Source organism: Miscanthus floridulus, chromosome 7, assembly GCF_019320115.1.
Source record: "Miscanthus floridulus cultivar M001 chromosome 7, ASM1932011v1, whole genome shotgun sequence".
Taxonomy (NCBI): domain Eukaryota; kingdom Viridiplantae; phylum Streptophyta; class Magnoliopsida; order Poales; family Poaceae; genus Miscanthus; species Miscanthus floridulus.
In genome coordinates, this window is record NC_089586.1 from 4,603,956 (window position 1) to 4,625,011 (window position 21,056).

The following is a 21,056-nucleotide window of genomic DNA, read 5'->3' on the forward strand; positions in this document are numbered from 1 at the left end:
AAGTCCAAGAAACAGACTGTTGTATCTCGTTCCAGTACAGAGGTCGAACTTCGAGCACTTGCCACTACTACTGCAGAAGTTGTATGGCTTCGATGGTTGTTGGTTGATTTTGGAATTTCTTACGATGCCACCACACCTCTTATGTGTGATAACATTGGAGCCATTCATATTGCCAATGATCCTGTGAAGCACAAGCTTACAAAGCATATTGGTGTCGATGCCTTCTTTACTCTGTCTCATGTCATCAGCACACCATCGATCTCCAGTATGTGCCCTCAGAGCTGCAATTGGCTGACTTCTTCATTAAGGCACAAACTCAAGAGCAGCATCGACTACGCTTGCTCAAACTCAATGCTTCAGATCCACCGCTTCCACCTTGAGTTTGAAGGGGGTTGCTGAGACCCATCTACTGTAGGCCCATATGGCCCATATGAGAGTCTATATATATACTTGTCCACTAATGGAGTTATCACTCCTACAAAGTTTTATCTCCCAGTTTAGTGTACACATAGAAATCACAAAAAAACCCAGAGATAAGTAGCTCCCTTATTTTTCAACTCAAAGGTCTCCCATGGTTGTCTATCCATCCAATTGGCGACCAGCCAACCCTACAAAAAAGTTTTTTTTATGTGACAAATTAGTACATTTATAGGATCCAATTACCACACTCCATTCACTCATAACAAATGGCATTTAGGTCCACTCCAGACAACCAATAAACAATTTGATCACAAATTTTGATTCAATTGAAAATAATAGGCATACCAACTGCTTCATACAACATTATCCATAGTTTAGGCTTCTAGGCCTTGCGGGTGCTACCGAGCATTCTATGCACCCAGAAAGATGTAAAATTTTGCCACTTAATAAAGGAATACATAACCTTTTTACGTATCATTTTAAGTTGTGAAAAGCGTTTCTTTTTGTTTGCCCATATAGGATTTCAAAAACATACCAAATTAGCTACATTTACCACCAGTTTTAGGCGCTAAGTAGACAAATTGACTTGATAAGGTAGTTAGGGACCATTTCAGTTGGAATATAGGAACATAATGTACAGGGACTAGAACAACACCTTTATGTAACCAAAAGATCATCAAACTGTTTGTGATGATTTCTAAAGACTTGCACATAATCATACGCTTCTTTTGTGTTGTACTTGCAATACCATCTCCCTTCAGCATCTACATCCTATAATCTTGTAAAGCTAAACTCTACTAGAGATTTCTCTCAACATGCAAGCTATCCACATCAACAATCCACTAGAACTTGCAATTATAGCCAACTAGCATATGTAATTATGATAGTTATCTCTTCATTCACTAACATGCATTTAGCTGTCCACATCAATATGTCAAACCATTCACCAAAATTAATTTAAGATAGTTTCATTCATATAACTATAAATATAAGTAGTCTAATTTCTTTTTCAATTATCTGGAATCCCCGTAGCAATGCGCGGGGTATTCTCCTATTTGTTATTGCACTTAAGGCCAAGAATCATTTCAATGACATGCAAAACACACCCATCATCCCCTTCGTCCATTGGAGGCCACAGTCCTCATTGATTTTAGATCGCATGACATGCCTAGCAAACGACGTCCCTATATGAGGTGGTAAAAATAACATGTTTTTTCATCAAAGCTCCAATTATCTATATAATTCTTGACACTCTTAATGTGTTTGCATTCGCGGTCATGTTTACAGAACCTCTTTGAAATTTCTGATAGTTCAATGCCACAGACCTAGCAGCACCGATCTATGAGTGAATCAATATCAACTCAAATTCGGTCCCATTCTTCTGTTTCAGTAGAACAACCTTTGTTAAACACCCTAAGTGCATTAGTTCCACACAATTATTAGCCAGGGCAAACTGAAACAAGTGTGCATGATATGAGTTATAACTAAATAAAAAGCGTAGATGATATGGGTTTGTAAACACGTACATTGGGTAAGCAGCATTTGAATCTTAGGGGCACCCTCATGTAGGATCTTGACAAAGAAATCCTCTAGTTTGATTTCCGTAGCTTATGGGACATATTGTAAACCAAGCTCTAGATATCGCTGCAAATGCAGACCTAAGTTAAAAAAATCCATAAACATATACCAACAGGGGACAAATGACAAATCAATCCCCTCAAACTCAAAATGTGTCAACAATAACATTTCTCTATGTAACATATGTGATGGCACCTATCAGGCTATCACCCCCAAGATTTCAAACATTGAAAGCATGTTGGTTGTGGTGTTGGCGATAGGTGAGGGGGAGGGGGCAGCAAGATTCAGGATGATTCTGACATGTGCATATGACTAAACATAAATAGAAAAGGAGAACACAAAGGGAGTAACTCACATAATCATTGCACGAAAAAGTGGCGGCATGTCTCCATTACTTTTAAGTCATCCTTGTAGAGATCCTTGAACGAGGGAAACAACTATGTTCGGCTGGTATTAAATCGGATTTTGCTTATTTGTATGGATGGTTTGTTGTGAGAGAGAAACATTATTCCACGGTTAATTTGTACGGATTAAAGCTGGCTGAATAGCACAAGCGAACAGACAAAACCACCTCACATGCGATTGTTTGGTGTCGTCGACCGACGTGGCTTGAGCCTAGATCAATCCACCTGACCACCAATTTTAGTTCCCACCAAACAAATCCACCCATCTGAATCATGAAGAAAGGTGAGGTATTCCCTCTCATGTATCATTGCTAGTGGTTGGAGATTAGGGTTTCATCGTCGGTTCTTCGAGATCAAGATTAGGGTTTTGTCGTAGGTTGTTTTAGATGATGCCCCCCATTGTCTGATCTGTTGCGGCGCCCAGTGGCACCATCGTCAACCACGAGAGATGAAGCAACTCAGCGATGTGGATGGGGGACAAGAGGCACAGGATCATCGATAGCCCATCTCCTCATCCTCTTAGTCTTCGCTCAACTTTCAAAGACACAACGGATGCGATGTTGATAGACGATGATAGTGATACCCGACCCTAGGTCTAGGAGGAGCAAGGGGGGCAAAAACGGGAGGAGGAGTTTGTCTTCTAAACCAAAGATGACATCAATGAGCAGGAGCTCTCTCGTTGCTGTCAGGAGCTCTTTATCGTGCGAGCATCCCATCTGTTAGAATAATCTACTGCTTCCTTGTGTGAACACACAGCAAGGGAAGACAGCATCAAAAAGGCCCCCTGCTATGGTACTATAGCCGTTGTAGAGGTAGGCGCCGAATGGCTCACTTGCCACACTATAGCCACATGCAGGGACTGGCGCAGAAGTCAGTTCTACTGTGTTATCTCGTTACTGTTGTAGTATGTGCGATGTTCTAAAACTAGATGGATAGAGTTATATAAATAGACTACCATGGTAACTCAGTAAAGAGAGTTTAGATTTGCCATCTCCCATACAGAACTTCGGCCAATGCTGGTGTCTTATACTGTGTGTATGCTCTGTTCTCCCTCTTCTTCAACCTCTAGCCATAGTGTGTGAGGATGGACAACGCTCGTTCATGATCGGCTTAGCTAGTGGGTGCTCGGCAAAACTGATGAGTGGTTCACTCATCTGAGTCGGTGATCCTATGGGTTAACAAGTGGTATCAGAGCCATACAAGCATCGTCGCTAGACTAACCACTAGCGATGATAGGCAGTTTAGAAATAGGCGACAGCAGTGGCACTATTGTGGCTGCCCAGTCACGAACGAAGGTCGTTGTTCGCACGATGCAGGAGGTCAGTGACACCAGTTGGTCGCCGCTGACTCGCACCAACTATGGAGAGTAGTCGGTGACCATGAAGGTCAAGCTCAGAGCCCAACGACTCTGGAATGCTATTAACAAGAGCACCGACAATGAGAAAGATGGCATGTCAGTGTTGGAGACTATCCTTGCTGCTATACCGGTGGAGTACAGGAAGCCATTGGGGGTAAAGAGCTCTGCTAAGGAGGCGTGGGAGGCTATTGTGGTGATGCGCGTCAGTTCCGACCGTGCAAAGAAGGCGACGGCCCAGCTTCTAAAGCAAGAGTACACCAACCTCAAGTTCAAGGATGGTGAAATGGTGGAGGACTTCTCCCTCCGTGTATAGATGCTCATCAGCAAGTTGAAGAGCCATGGCGTCACCATCGGTGAAGAAGAGGTGGTCTCTAAGTACCTCCACTCCGTGCCAACAAAGTACATCTAGATCGCTCTCTCCATAGAGACGATGCTGGACTTGTCCACCCTCACCATTGAGGATGTGACAGGCCATCTATGGGCAGTGGACGAGTGCCTGGAGCAGGCGACAACAACAAAGGACAGCGACAAACTGCTGCTGACGGAAGAGGAGTAGGCTACTCGGAGGAACTCTGGGAAGGCAGCCTCCTCCAGCGCGGTGGCGATGGCAAGCACCGCGGCAAGGGTTCTTCGAAGAAGAAGAAGCAGGTTGACCCCAATGCCTGTCGGCGCTACAGAAAGATAGGCCATTGGGCATGGGAGTGCCCAAATCACAAGCAAGAGAAGAAGGCTCAGGCTCATCTGGCGCAAGCTGATGATGAGGATGAGGCCACTATCCTGATAGTGACGTTCTGTGCACTGCACGACATCGAGGCTGAGGAGAAGGAAGAGGTGATGATGGTGGAAGGACCTAGGAAGGCCCTAAAGACTATCAACCTCGATGAACCACACGCCTAAGTCCACCTTGGATGTATGGGCGTTGACCAGGAGCAGCGGTGGTATCTAGACTCTAGTGCCAGCAACCACATGACGGGCTCCAAGGAATCCTTCTCCGAGCTTGACGATGATGTTACCAGTACGGTAAAGTTTGGTGATGGCTCATGGGTGGAAATCTAAGGGCACGGCACCATCATCTTTAGGTGCCATAATGGGGAGCACCACATGCTAACGGATGTATATTACATCCCACAGCTTTGTTTCAATATCATCAACATTGGTCAGCTAGATGAGCATGGTAGTGATGTACTGATCAAGGACGGAGTCCTTAGGATCAGAGACTAGGTGCAGCGACTTCTTGCCAAGGTGAAGAGATCCCTGAACCGATTGTACCTGCTCGACCTGAAGGTAGAGCAGCCGATGTGCCTGGCGGCAAGGCACACCGAGGAACCATGGATGTGGCATGCCTGGTTCAGACATCTCAGCTTCGACGCCCTTGGTCGATTGGAGAAGATGGTCTGAGGGCTACCCCACATCAAGCACGGAGGCGAGCTATGTGACAGCTGCCTGGCCAAGAAGCAGAGGAGGCTACCATTCCTAAAGGCGGCCAAGTATCACGTGAAGGACACTCTCGAGCTCATCCACGGTGACTTCTACAGGCCAATCATGCTAGCTACAAATGGTGGTCGACGGTACTTCCTCCTGCTCATGGATGATTGTAGTCATACATGTGGCTGCAACTCTTGACGAGCAAGGATGAAGTGACGATGGTGATCAAGAAGGTTAAGATGCGCGCGGAGGCCGAGAGTGGCAAGAAGCTTCGCATGCTGAGGACTAGTCGCGGTGGTGAATTCACTTCGGTGGAGTTCGCTGTGTACTGTGCGAATGAGGGTGTGGTGCGACACCACACCGCGCCGTACTCGCCACAACAGAATGGCATGGTGGAGAGACGGAACCAGACAGTGGTCGGCATGGCCCGATCCATGATGAAGGCCAAAGGCATACTGGTAAGGTTCTAGGGTGAGGTAGTGACCATGGTGGTGTTCATCCTCAACCGCGCTCTGACGGGCAAGACAACGTTCGAAGCTTGGTATGGGCGCAAGCCGAGTGTGTCCTTCCTTCGGACATTCGGCTGCATCGTCTATGTTAGGAAGATGAAGCCGAACCTCACCAAGCTAGAGGATAGGAGCACACCCATGGTGTTCCTGGGCTACGCAGAGGGTACCAAGGCATAACGGCTCTATGACCCACATGGAGACAAGGTGCTTGTCTCACGCGACGTCATGTTCGACGACAAGATGGCTTGGTGAAAGGTCCTAGTATGGCTAGAGGGGGGTGAATAGCCTATTCAAAATTCTTCAAATCAACTAGAGCAATTTGATTAGTAAGACAAATAGCGAAATGTAAACTTGCTCTAGCTCTACGAGGGTTGCAAACCACCTATCCAACAATTCTAGTTGCAATGATAGCTAGACACACAACTTGCTATGATACTACTCACTAAGAGCTCTCAATCTTTCTACTCTAAAGAGCTCCACTAAGCAAACTTAAATAGCAAAGCAAGCTCTCAAATCTAATTACACTAAAGAGCTTGCTACAACTAGTTTGCAAGAATATAAACGAGTGAGTAGGATGGTTATACCGCCGTGTAGAGGAATGAACCAATCACAAGATGATGATTAAGCCAATCACCGGGAGAATGCAAATGACAAGAGACAACCAATTTTTCTCCCGAGGTTCACGTGCTTGCCAACACACTAGTCCCCGTTGTGTCGACCAACACTTGATGGTTCAGCGGCTAAGAGGTGTTTCACAAACCTCGTCCACATGATTGGACACCGCAAGAACCTATCCACAAGTGAGGTAACTCAATGACACGAGCAATTTACTAGAGTTACCTTTCGGCACTCCGCCGGGGAAGGTACAACTCCCCTCACAATCACCGGAGATGGCCACGAACAATCACCAACTCGTGTCGATCCTCCACCGCTGCACCGAGCCATATAGGTGGTGGCAACCACCAAGAGTAACAAGTGAAATCCGCAGCGCAACACGAATACTAAGTGCCTCTAGATACAATCACTCAAGCAATGCACTTGGATTCTCTCCCAATCTCACAAAGATGATGAATCAATGATGGAGATGAGTGGGAGGGCTTTGGCTAAGCTCACAAGGTTGCTATGTCAATGAAAATGTGCAAGAGGGTGAGCTTGAGCCAGCCATGTGGCTTAAATAGAAGCCCCCATAAAATAGAGCCGTTATACCCCTTCACTGGGTATAATGCGGGTGACCGAACGCTGCGGTCCAACTGACTGGACGCAGCACCAGACGCTCCAGTCGTGAATACCAGACACGTCCGATCAGCATATCGGACATGTCCGGTAGCTCCCCGACTGCCACGTGTCCAGTTCAAACCAACATAGCCGTTGTTTCATAATCTGCCGACAACCGGACGCTGAATCACAAATGACCGGACGCTGAGCCGCAGCATCCGGTGGAGTACAGTAAGCATCCATGCCCGACCGGACACATCCGGTGATACCGGACCGGACGCTGCCAGCGTCCGATCGACTATCCTGCCGAACATTGAGCCTGCTGATTCACACCGGACGCATCCGATGTGGCGACCGGACGTGTCCGGTCGCTGAGTCTACCGCCAAAATACCAGACATGTCCGGTCACATACCGGACACGTCCGGTCACTCTGTAACCAGCGCGACTAACTTCTCTTTGACCCTATCTTCTTCACCTTGTTCAAATGTGCCAACCACCAAGTGTATCACTTTGTGCACATGTGTTAGCATATTTTCACAAATATTTTCAAGGGTGTTAGCACTCCACTAGATCCTAAATGCATATGCAATGAATTAGAGCATCTAGTGGCACTTTGATAACCGCATTTCGATATGAGTTTCACTCCTCTTAATAGTACGGCTATCTATCCTAAATGTGATCATACTCACTAAGTGTCTTGATCACTAAAACAAAATGGCTCCTACATTTTATACCTTTACCTTGAGCCTTTTGTTTTTCTCTTTCTTCTTTTCCAAGTTCAAGCATTTTATCATCACCAATGTCATGATCTTCATCATTGCTTCATCACTTGGAGTAGTGCTACCTATCTCATGATCATCTTGATAAACTAGGTTAGCACTTAGGGTTTCATTAATTAACCAAAACCAAACTAGAGCTTTCACTTGGGACTGGGCCAGTCCGAGCATAGGGGAAGCTGGCGGTTTCACCAGCACCTTTGTCGCTGAGCACCTAGTCATCCATGGTGGTGGAGACGCTGAGGAAGTGATGCCAAGCACTCCAGCGACAAGGCCAAGCACTCCTAGGGTAGTGCCGAGCACTTTAAGAGGGATGCCAAGCACTTCAGGAGGAGTGCCGAGCACTCCTAGAGGGTTGTTGAGCATACTAGGAGTGGCCCCGAGAGGTTCTATAGTGGTGGCGACCACTCTAAGATGGGTGCCGAGCACTCCCATGGCGGAGCCAAGAGGTCTTGCAGTGGTGCCGACCATTCCAAGACTGAGGCTGAGCACTCCTACAGTGGTATCGAGCACTACAGGAGTAGTGACGAGCTATCCAGAAGTAGTGCCGAGCACTGCAACTAGGGTGCCAAGCACTCTAAGTGATGTGTCGAGCACTCTGGTGAAATAGGGAACTCCATCGACGCCGATCGAGTTTGCCTCACCTCCAAGTGGCATCACTGAGTTCGTGGATGCCTTCTATGAAAGTGAGGAGGTGTGGTTCCGTAGGCTAGACGACATCATCGGTGGCACAGGACCCTTAGGACTGGCTGGTCGGTTGCTCAATGACGCAGAGCTGCTGCTCATCAGTGTAGAGGAACCACCCATGTTCGCGCTGGCCGAGTGGGACAGAACTAGCGACGGGCGATGATAGAGGAGATGAAGGCGATCGAGGAAAACGAGACATGATAGCTCATCGATCCACCTCTAGGATGCCATCTGATTAGCCTGAAGTGGGTGTACAAAGTCAAGTGGGACGAGCCCGGCGTCATTGTAAAGCACAAGGCATGCCTCGTCGCCTGAGGCTTTGTTCAGCGTGAGGGCATAGACTTCGAGGAAGTCTTTGCACCAGTAGCGCACATGGAGTCGGTCCGTTTGCTACTAGCCTTGGTAGTAGTAAAGGACTAGCGCGTTCATCACTTGGACGTTAAATTGGCCTTCCTCAATGACGAACTGGTGGAGATGGTCTTTGTTAGGCAACCTCTAGGTTTCGCCGTCAAGGGAGAGGAGCACAGGGTGCTTCGACCGCGCAAGGCGCTCTACGGGCTACGACAGGCCCCACGAGCATGGAACGCCAAGCTTGACGCCACGCTGGGCAAGCTTAGGTTTCAACAGTGCGCTACCGAGCATGCGCTCTACACGCGGCGATGGGGGAAGGAGGAGCTCGTCTAAAAGCTCTAGTTTGGTTTTGGTGAATTGATGAAACCCTAAGTGCTAACCTAGTTTATCAAGTGATCATAAGATAAGTAGCACATTCCAAGTGGTGAAGCAAATGAAGATCATAATATGATGATGGTGATGCCATGGTGATGATCAAGTGCTTGGATTTGAAAAGAAGAAAGAGAAAAACAAAAGGCTCAAGGCAAAGGTATAAATTGTAGGAGCCATTTTGTTTTGGTGATCGAGACACTTAGTGAGTATGATCACATTTAGGTTCAATAGCCGTACTATTAAGAGGGGTGAAACTTGTATCGAAATACGATTATCAAAGTGCCACTAGATGCTCTAACTCATTATATATGCATTTAGGATCTAGTGGAGTGCTAACACCTTTGAAAATGTTTGTGAAAATATGCTAACACATGTGCACAAGGTGATACACTTGGTGGTTGGCACATTTGAGCAAGGGTTAGGAACTTCACCGGCGTCCTAGACAGAAAAGATAGAGGTCACTATAAGTGACCAGACGCTGGTCTTGGTTGGACCGGCACGTCCGGTCAGTGGCAGCAGAGGGCGTGCAGCATCGGTCTCTGACCGGACGCTGGGTCACTTAGTGACCGGATGCTAGAGGGTTGCGTCTGGTCCAGCTGACATGGCAGTGCATAGGGGAGTAGCCATGTGACCGGACGCTGGGTGTGTCCGGTCGTAAAAAGTCATCTCTGGATTCTTACTGAAAATGATCGGACGTTAGGGTTTAGCGTCCGGTCACTTTGAGCTGCTGCATCCGATCGTCTCTTGACCGTTGAGATCGGGTGATCAACATTTGAAGAGAGGGGACACATGGCACGCATCGCGTGACCAGACACTGAGGTCCAGCGTTCAATCAATATGACCGGTGCATCCGGTCGGCCCGTGTTCAGTGGAGAGAGGAGCCCAATGGCTCTATTCGTGGGGGCTCTCTATTTAAGCCCCATGGCCGGCTCAAGCTCACTTTCTTAGCCATTTGCATTGACATAGCAATCTTGTGAGCTTAGCCAAAGCCCTCCCACTCATCTCTATCATTGATTCATCATCTTTATGAGATTGGGAGAGAATCCAAGTGCATTGCTTGAGTGTTTGCATCTAAAGGCACTTGGTGTTCGTGTTTTGCTGCGGGATTCGCTTGTTACTCTTGGTGGTTGTTGCCACCTAGATGGCTTGGAGTAGCGAGGATCGTCGAGCGGAGGTTGGTGATTGTCTCCGGCTCTGATCATGGTGATTGTGAGGGGTTCTTGACCTTTCCCCGGTAGAGAGCCAAAAGGTACTCCGGTGGATTGCTCATGGCTTGTGTAATCCTCATCTTGTGTTGGTTGTGCGGCACCCTATTGAGGGTTTGGCGTGTGATGCCAATTAGTGCATAAACCTCCAAGTGAGTGAATCGCCACAATGAGGAGTAGCTTGCCGGCAAGCAAGTGAACCTCGGTAAAAAATCATTGCGTTCATCATTTGATTCTGAGATGATTGGTCTTCATTGGTATTCATTCTTGTAATTGATTGGCTCCTTCGACACGGCGGTATAAATAAATTGCTCACTCTCTTTACATTACCGCAAACTAGTTGTCAAGCTCTTTAGTGTAGCTAGTTGTGAGAGCTTGTTAGTTTGGTTAGTGTGACTCTTTAGTTAGCTTTTGAGAGCACACTAACTTAGTGTAGTGTCATAGCTATTGTGTGGATAGAAACTATATAAACTAGAATTGTGCTAGGTGGCTTGCATTTTTAGTAGGTTAGTGCAACACTTGCTTCGTCTCATAATTGTCTAACCGGTTTATTAAGTGTTGTTGTAGAAATTTTTAATAGGCTATTCACCCCCCCTCTAGCCATTAGGACCTTTCATCATCGTCGGCGTGTATGTGGATGACTTAATCGTCACCGACGCGCGCACGGAGGACATCAATGGCTTCAAGCGTGAGATGGCGACTCGTTTTTGAATGAGCGATCTTGGCACACTCTCCTACTACCTCAGCATCGAGGTGAGACAGGAGAAGGAGCGTGTATGCCTCTAAGCTGTTGGAGCGGAGCGGCATGACTGAGTGCAAGCCATGCGTGACTCCAATGGAGGAGCGGCTGAAGCTGATGAAGGCCAGCACCGCGGCGAAGGTGGATGCAACACTCTACCGAAGCATCAGTGGCGGTCTACGCTACCTAGTCCACACGAGGCTGGATATTGCGTTCGTCGTGGGCTACATCAGTCGCTTCATGGAGGATCCCAGAGAGGATCACTGGGCTGCGATGAAGCGGCTACTGCGCTACGTCAAAGGGACGGTGGATCAGGAGATTATCTTTCCCAAGACCGACAGGAGTAGGCTGTAGCTCACTGTGTTCAGCGATGCAGACATGGCGAGGAACATCGATGGATGACGGAGCACCTCTGGCGTGCTCGTCTTCCTCGGGTCGGCTCTAATTTTATGGCTGTCGCTGAAACAAAAGGTGGTGGCGCTATCTATGTGCGAGGCAGAGTACGTAGCGGCGGCCACAGCAGCATGCCAAGTTGTGTGGCTACGCTGGCTGCTGGGCGAGCTGATCGGCGTGGAAGCTCACCCACCAGCACTGATGGTTGACAACCAGCCCGCCATCGTCCTCGCGAAGAATCCGGTTCTGCACAATCGGAGCAAACACATCGACATGAAGTTCCACTTCCTCAGGGACTGTGTCGATGGAGGGCAGATCGTCATCGAGTTCGTCGAAACTAGTCGGCAACTCACGGACGTCCTCACCAAGCCGCTGGGACGTCTTCGACTCACGGAGCTGAAGGAGATGATCGGCATGGAGGGAGTACAAGGGATAGCAGTAGGATTAGGGGAAGAATTGTTAGAATAATTTATTGCTTCCTTGTGTGAACACATAGCAAGGGAATGCGGGGCCGAAAAGGCCCCCTGCTGTGGTACTGTAGCCGCTGCAAAGACAGGCACCGAATGGCTCACCTACCGCACTGTAGCCACATGCAGGGATAGACGCAGAAGTCAGTCCTGCTGTGTTATCTAGTTACTGTTGCAGCATGTGCGCTGTACTAGAACTAGATGGATAGAGTTGTATAAATAGACTACCACGGCAACTCAGTAGAGAGAGTTCAGATTTGCCATCTCCCATACAGGACTTCGGCCAACGCTGGTGTCTTGTACTGTGTGTATGCTCTGTTCTCCCTCTTCTTCAATCTCTAGCCATAGTGGGGGGAGGGGTGCGGACAACGCTCGTACGTGATCTTTTGCATGAGTGCATGACATTCTATCACTTGCAATAGCCTCCATGATTGCATGTCAGTTGGCCATTCCTGTGACCAGCTTCCTGGTCTTTTTTTTAGCTCAACCAGCTTCCTGGTCTTTATTCAACTAGGGAAATTTTTGCTAAGGTTGTTTCTGAAATGCTACCTCTTCATTAGTTACTTTATTTTCCTTGGACAACAACATTCTAAATCCTTGTTCTCCGCATATAAATTTTTGACTAGTTTACAACTCTTTTGGATTAGCACTGGCTAGCTGGAAAAAAAAATCTGAACACATATTGCCATTAAGCAGCCAAGCTCTGAAATCAATTTGTTGGAATGCACTTTTAGCGGTTTTACTCATGCTTTGAATATATTGTTTTCATTTCTCCTTTAATTCTGCGTGCCCTTATTACAAGGATAGTACCAGATTAGTAACACAAACAGGAAGCTAGTTACTAAGTACATAGAACATATATTACCTTTCGAAGGGCTTTAAAAAAATCTTCCTTTTGTTGAGTCAAATGTTTTGGTGGTTGGCACTATCTTTCACGTCCCCATGTCGTCCAAGTCACTTGTGTGATATTCAACAATGCTAGTTATTTGCCAAACATTGTCCTTCGTGTGGCATTCGAAAATGCTAATTGTAATTTGTTGTGCTGACTGTTCATACTAGTCAATTCCACTTATGTTCGAATTTGCATATGAAGTTTTTACTAACCTTAAATACCGGTGCCATGGCAGCGTGTATATTGTATAATGCTTTCGTACTAGTTTATATCGAAAAATAGGATAGGATAGCGCTTGCAAACATGGCAACACACTCTAGAGAGGCGGCACATCCGTAATCCTTAAGTCCATGCTATTGAATCTGTTATTGTATTTGAAGTCTATTTTGTTTTGTCAAAAGCCCGGGTAAGCTTTTATTTTGTCCTTGTTGTTCTTGAGTTTTTCCTCTCAATTGTAGTAAGCAAATATATATGTATGTATGTTTCTGAAAACGTGATCACATGGATTTTCATTTGAGCAGTATATATGTGAGTCAAAGTATATATTGAGTCACATCAAAAGGTTGAATGCTCATTTTCTTTCCATGTTTGTATTGTGCTAGTACTAAGTCCATGCTAGCCTGTTCGCTTGCTCGTAAACGATCGTAAATTTCCAGTCGGGAACCGTGTTTTTCTCTCACACCAAACCAGCCAGCAGTAAATAATCCACGATACAATACGGCCTCCCGAACAGGCTATTGTTCCTTTAAGTCACGCATATTGCTTCTCTCATTTGGATATGGCATGATTTTGACGAGTATCCTGATTGGGAAAAGTAGCGCTCAACTTTTAGCTGCTATGAAACTGATGAGTATGTCAAGTACTGGGATGAACTGTCAAAGAAGATGAAGGTATGCATCGTGTGTCTACCTATTGAGAAAGTTGAAAAACATGTGCCACAGCTGAATTATATTGACCGACAACGTTTTCACCATGTGACAGTGGGTTGAAGACGCTCTGCTCAGCATAGTTTAGCGCCACCGTGACTCCTTTGCCCTTTAGTTTTTGAGGTATGATTACAGGGGAGCACGGCACCTACAAAATTCGCTGTTAATCTATCATATGATGTCCGATGAACTGACCACTTTCACAGAAATCTGCTTGTTTTAGGAACCCGATCCTGCTGTAACTGAAAGCAACTTCAACCATTTCCAGATTCCAACTCCATGCAGAATATAATCCTTGAGTCAATATTCTAGTCAACTGAGCTGAGTGCGCGGCATCTGATGCATAACAAAAGATTAGGCGCAGGATGTTATATGCACAAATACTTGATTCTCCGCTTGAACACAGGTGACTGTACCGGGCTCTAGTAACTTGGCCCCATAAGATAGCAACATCAAGTTATGTTTCGTTTACCTACACCACGGATTCAGATGCAACCACCATCAACTGGCAGGTTCAGTATGAAAGCAGTCAGGGTTCTTCAAAGGTCGTCCAAACAACAGCAGATTGTCTGCAATAACAATCAGTCAGGCCGTGTCAAAGATTCTGCAAACAATAGTTAAGCAGCAAGCTTGGCTTAGCATTTCGCATGAGTCAAGCATGTCTTGTTAGGACCACACTGAATATTAGATTGCCATTTATGTCTTGAACTACATTCAATTTTCTGATTAAAAAAAAGGCCTGAGAGAGGGTACTGTCAACTGTGAAATATTCAAGACGCTGAACAAACGTCGACTAAGACTTAAAGAATTTTCATGTATTTCTTCGAAACATACGGACACAGGGGAAAAAATATATCATACTTTCTGCAAGGCCATCCTTGCAGTGCCATTCGTACAACACACAGTTTGACAATGTATTAGATGTTCTTGCTTCTTCAACCAGTTCATCCTGTTTGCTGTTGAACGAATAAGAAATACGGAGAAACATGCTTCAGAACATCAAGGTAATACAGCACAAATACAGCATTGAGCTAGGTCAAAGTAACTGACAAAGGCATCAATAAAACAGTGGTATGAAAACCAATAATTAGTTAGCCACAATTTCTGATAATTGAATTGTTCATTTTGTTTTTGTTGTATATCTGAACAATGGATAACAAGATGAGTAGTGATCTAAATTACCCAATGTGTCTATACTGTTAACATATATAAACAAAGAAAGACAGGGTTAGTTTTCATACTTACCAGGAACCTAAAACCTGACTAGTATACCAGCAATAATCTTCAGTTGCTCCATCTCTTCTGAATTAGCAATTCCAGGATCCACATAACACAACTGATGACATGACATGTACACCAGATAATGTATTATATAGATGTACAAATTCATCTGAGCCTTCTTAATTTCATGTACTTTGGGCCATTTGATGTACCTGATACTGTGGCTTCCTGAGCGTGTGGACACCTCTCTTCACCAGACGCTGCCATCCTTTTTTGCTTCTTAGAGACCTTTCAAGATCTGCAGTTCTCTGTGGCATTAAGGGAAAACATTTGAATGGCGTACTGACAGAGAAACAGCAATTCAAAGTCTATTCTAGAAGTTTCAAAATGGGGTATGCATACAAAATAAGGAACCGAAGCAAAGAAAATATAATCCACAATATGTTGCAACACATCAAAACAATGACTTGTTACAACGAATGTGGACAGGTGCTTTTGGCATCTAAGCTGCTGCTTTCTCAATCAATACCACAAGAGTCCATTCACATGAGAAGCAAGAGGGCCTCAAGATTTTCTATAGGGTTAAACATACATGCACGCCGAGTTAGACACCAGATGTTCAGTTTATGTTGGTGGTCCTCAAAGTGATTGTTCAGCAAAAAGCATGAAGAACAAAAAATCAAATAGCACAATACTCGCTGAGCTTTGAAACCAACCAACTTACACCATAAGCTGAGCTTCAAATAGAATGTGAGACTAAATAACAACTAGGAGTAACTGACAATAAAGGGAAAATAGTTTAGACCAATAAAATGAATGATAACTGTAACTTACATGGCCAGGATCTAAAATCAAAAGGGTGTATTGTTCTTGAAATCCACGATGACCCATTTTCTTTTGAATCCCAACTATTGTCCTTGAATGACCTTGATGTTGAAAATACAGTGGACTGTGAATGGCACCTCTTTAGTTAGTCTATAACAAAGTTATTTCTAGATACTGTAAGCATTTCAGATTATGCGATAGAACATTTCTCAAAAGGGAGACTTAGAAGATCTTACGTTTTATTGCTGACAGTGACACGCTGTGTGGCTAATCTATCAGAGCGCCCACTGGCAAAGTAGTTCCAAACCCAGTCAACAAGGGCCTGTTGGCCTCTCATACTTTCAGCATCCTCTCGACAAAGTTCAGACGATGATTTTGGAGAGTTATTCTTTACTAAGAACTTGTCCATAGGCCCTCGTACTTGACTCGCTGCACGGCTTCCATTCTTACTTTGGAGGTCAGATGATTCTGTGCTATCAAAATCTACAATCCTTGCACGGAGGCCAAACGAGCGGAAGAGGGTAGCACATTCTGCAGCCCCTATCCACTTCTTGGCACCATAAACTTCGTTATGAAAGTGGCTGGAGCCAATCGTATCAAAATTTTTGTCCCAAGCAATCTCAAGCCACCTCTGGAGTGAAGGGATGTCAGGAACAAATCCAGAACCACCAAATAATACTTCTCTAGCTTCTGGCCTTTGCTTCAATAGATGAGAGCTCAGCATCTGAATATTTCTCCATCCACATCCCCACCCCTTATCTTCTGATGAAAGACTCTGATGATGGTCAATATAGCATGATATCATACTTGTCGAGGGACCATCTTCTGACTCCAAGCAGCTCCTCAACAAGCTCATAATACCGCCTTCAACTTCTTGAACTTCGCTTTGAATTTGTGCTCTGACCAAGCAAGAGATTTGTTCCTCCAATAGCTCACTGTGATGGCGCGAGTATCCACTATGACTCGATGTGGCCCCTAGAGTATTAGAGTCACTAGTGAGTGATCCACTATAACGTTTTGGGTCATTCTGGAAAAAAAAAAGATCAGCTGAATTATAACTCTGCCAAAACAAGGAATGCAAAACATCAAGTACAAGGCGTTTATGGACTAGTGGATCACAAACCAGGACAATTAGAACAGTATTTCACTTTCTGCTCAAGTCGAAGCATATCTCTGATGAAGGTTTTAACAGCAACAATTTCAAACAATGCATGTAAACATTGTAAGGCGCCCTACACCCCCCCCCCCCCCCCCCCCCCCCCCCCCCCCCACACACACACACACACAGAAATTGTACTACAGAAATGAATAATGATCCATGCCTATTTTATTCTTATGAAAGAGAGAAACTTGTGAGCAGAATTTCCATGGTATCTGTACTAGATTCAGCAAGTGCTATGCAGAGAAAACCTTTCAATTATTGAAATGAACCATGATCTACACCTACTATAATTAAAACAATGTGAGAAAAAGAAGCCAAAGCAAGATTATTACCATGGTATTTGTACTTGATTCAGCAATTGCCATCTGATGTGCTAATTCCATGTCCCTTTGGAGTTGATCATCATCAAAGTGGCTATTGGCATGCCTACAAAAGATAGTGGTATGTTGTGTATAATGCCAGGGGAGAAAAAAAAGAAGAGAGGACACGCTCAATTGCAGAAGCATGGAGAAGAATCCGCCATTACCATTCCAGCTCAACCGTGAGAACTTGTATATTGCAGATGGGACAGCATGAGATCGTCTCCATAGGAATACTCCTACAGTTGAAAAACAATGGGGAAAAAAGCATCAGGCACAGAAGTAGGAGCCAAATATTAACATCACACATGGACACATGGTGTAATAACCCTTTGGCGAGTAGAGGCATATTAATCTCTCTTTGAAAAGTTAAATAAATGCAGCAGTTATGAGAGGTATCAGGATCAATCTCCTACACAGACTTGAACAAAGATATATTGGTGATGCCATGAGCAATGAAAGAGGGAAGGAAATTGTCAAGCTGTACTATTATATATAATGTGCAGATGTGATGGGGACATTGGACCGGACCTGAAAAACATCTCAGGTACGAGCATTGCACAGAGCTTAACTGGAAACGGTGTTTTTCCTTACAGTTTTAGTTAGTTGTTAGTATTGAAGATCTTATAAACTCATAGTCTATGCAGCACGGATACGGATAGTATCGGTATAGGAAGGATACGGATACGCGGATACGGCAATTTTCTAGAAAACATGATATGTGGATACGTTTTACTATTTTTTAATAAATAAATATAAATAATAATACAAATTAATATTGTGAAAGTCTAAAACTTGAGTTACAGGAAATCCTAATGTCAGTTCTCTCTTGTGATTGTGGCTGGTAGCCACAGCCCACAGATCCTATGCTAGGATTAGCACTAGCACTTGGCTTGTGCCAGCACTACCAAATTTGGAGAGGCCACCTATTGCATGCACTCGCATCTAAGTCTAATGACACTGATTGTTCACAATTAGCTCATAGTGAACAATCATTGTTGAACTAATTGTGAACAATCAGTGTCATTAGACTTAGATGCGAGTGCCAAATACACAATCGAGGTGTATCATGCATGTATAGATGGCCAACGGGCCGTGCCGGCCCGATGGGGGTCTTGCCTCGACGGGCAGTCGTGCCTGCCGTGCCGTGCCTCCACGGGCTTCGTGCCTGGCCTACGGCCCATGGCACGGCCCGTGGGCCGTCTGACCGTGCCGTGCCGCCCGTTGGGCACGGCCATTTTCCCCGTGCCGTGCCGGCCCACAGACCGACAACCAAAAAACATCTCATTTTCACCAGATTTTCACCGAGTGTTTGAACCACTTCTTCATTTTCACCAGTTTTGAACAAGATTCCATCATTTTCATCACCATTTTCACAAAAGCTCACAGATTCAACACCGTCCCTCAACGGTGGACGCTGGCGCCACCGGCATGGTGACCCCAGCCGATGAAGGGCCGGACCCCAGCCGATGAAGGGCCGGACGGCCGGCCCCGGCCCTGACCTCCAGCTCCAACACCGTCCCTCAACGGTGGACGCTGGCGCTGGCGGCCTAGCCATGGCGCCTCCAGAGGAGGAAGACGCGGCGTCAGGCACCACCAACCTACGAAGAACAGAGGACAAAATAGAAGAACAGGGGTGAGTCAGTGAGTGAGTGAAAGATGGACAGACACAACACAGATCTAAGGTTAGGGTTAGGGTTAACCCTAACCTGCGCCACCGGAGCCCAGTGCCAGAAAAGAGGCCAGGGAGGCAGTCAGAGGAGGAGACAGACAACAGTTAGAACGACGGCGAGCGGCGGCGGAAGGACAGACACGACGAACTCACATGGTACACCGGAGGAGGGGGGAAGAGGGGATAGGAAGGGAGAGGAGGGAGGAGATGGTTAGCGAACTCAAGTCGAGGTGGACGAGCGGCGACGAGGTCACCGGAGCAGGGCCGGCGAGCTCAAGGCGAGCGGCGACGAGCTCCAGGCGGCGGATCGAGACGAGACGACTGCGACTGCGAGCGGCGGGAGTGGAGTGGGATTAGGGTTAGGGATCGGGGGGGGGGGGGGGGGGGGGGGGCAGCATATATACGGCCGCGGGGGAGGCGGCTTCGTGGGCTGGGCTGCCTGCGGCCTGCCTCACTAGCCGTTGAAGGCACCGGGCCGCCTCTTTCACCAAGCCGTGCCCGTGCCGTGCCGCGGGCCTAGGTGGCGGCCCAGGCACGTCCTGGTCCATCGGGCCGGGCCGGCCCGGGCCTGATGGCCACCGGGCCGTTCCGTGCTTGGGCCAGGCCAAATTGCCGGCCACGGGCCGGGCCATGAGCCCGCGGGCTGCATGGCCAGGTATACATGCATGAAGCCAGAATAGTGGTGAACATGAGCGGGACACTTGTACAGTTATTAAATCTGCTTAGAATAAGAACAGTGATGTTTCTGTAGCTGTTGGAATGTATTTCTCATAATAACTAGATTGAATATGCTTATATTAGTAGCAGATATGCCTAGCAGGTTAGGTCTCTATTCGAAGCATGATGAAGTAGCATAGCAATATATCCGTTTATATAACGAATAATGATGATTACGTTTTCGTCCATCACAAGCCGCAGTCATGAAGTTGCAAAAGCAGAATACTCTGTAGAAAGGAAGACACGCGCGCGGATAGATAGGATTTGAGGAGAGTCGATCGAGAAAGACGCATACCAATTCCAGCGACAACTGATGATGCTAGCAGGGGGAGCAACGGAGACGGAGACGTTCGTTCCCCAACTCAACGCAACGCGGGCGAGTCCGGATCGAGGCGGCTCCAGGGGCTCAGGGATTGAAGCCGCGGAGAAAAAGTCAATCGGATGGAGGACAGGCTGCTCCTGGCGGTGCGAAGCGGAGCGCCGGCGGCGAGATTGGAATTGGGGGGCGGGGTCTTTGCGTGCTTTACTGCTTTTCGCGGCGGTGGGCGAGGAAGGCAGAAACGGAGAGAACGCGAGGGAGCCGGCCGACGAGACGAGAGCAGCGCGGCTTGTTGATGGGCCTAAGGGGGATATGAGGCCAGGACGATTGGGCTCACAAGCTGAGACGTATGGGCCTGTTCTGTTTTGTTTCTACAGCCATCCATGCTTTGTTCCCCTCAAAAAAAAAAAGTCCAGGATTCATGAGATTCTCAAAAGAAAAGAAAAAATCCATACTCGGTGAACTCATCACATGAATTTTAGTTGAATCAACTCATTCCACGATATACTAGTTATTAGCTTGTGAGAAATAAGGTGGTGATAGATCATCTCATTCTATTTCATAAACCAAATAAAAAAATGAGGAGTGAGAAGAAAATAGACCACCTCATTCCTCAAACCAAACACATCCAAACAAGGGATTCCAAGTTCGAACTAAATACTAGGTCCGATTTCGGCCCACCCAAACCTTATGCGGGCCGCACGCATATTTGAGGAGGTTCAGTAATCGAGGCAGGTCTTAACGCACAGTTTCATTAGAGCATCTGCAAAATATATATATATGTATATATATATATATATATATATATATATATATATATATATATATATATATATATATATATAATAAAGAGGCAAAAATTCTCTCTACCTATTTTTTGATTTGGCCATCCCTTAACTAACTTTGTGAATATGGAAAACCACCTATAACCCTTCTTTTTATATAACTAGGAATTCTAATCCAATTATATTTCTCCGATTTTGGGTGAATAGGAATCTTAATCCAAATAAGAAAAATATAATAATATGGACAACTAAGAATCTTAATCCAATTATATTTCTCCA

At 46.0% G+C, this 21,056-nt stretch overlaps 1 protein-coding gene across 4 annotated transcripts; it reads right to left on the minus strand.

The window, feature by feature from the left end:
* Positions 1–13,724: 13,724 nt before the first annotated feature.
* LOC136462392 (uncharacterized) lies at positions 13,725–20,272 on the minus strand. 4 transcript variants are annotated; one of them, XR_010760707.1, is made up of 10 exons: positions 19,969–20,272; positions 17,452–17,523; positions 17,258–17,351; positions 16,000–16,790; positions 15,773–15,887; positions 15,151–15,246; positions 14,963–15,053; positions 14,579–14,673; positions 14,194–14,286; positions 13,725–14,053 (listed from the first exon to the last, which is right to left on the minus strand). XR_010760707.1 is itself a non-coding variant. In XM_066461494.1 (8 exons), the coding sequence occupies exons 2-7, from the start codon at positions 17,511–17,513 to the stop codon at positions 14,970–14,972; spliced, it is 1,242 nt and encodes a 413-aa protein (XP_066317591.1). In that variant the 5' UTR covers positions 17,514–17,523; positions 19,969–20,272; the 3' UTR covers positions 13,725–14,286; positions 14,963–14,969. The 4 variants fall into 4 exon arrangements, 1 of the variants encoding a protein (XP_066317591.1); XR_010760706.1 differs by having other exon boundaries at positions 14,190–14,286; XR_010760708.1 differs by lacking the exon at positions 14,579–14,673 and having other exon boundaries at positions 14,190–14,286.
* Between the last annotated feature and the right edge of the window lie 784 nt (positions 20,273–21,056).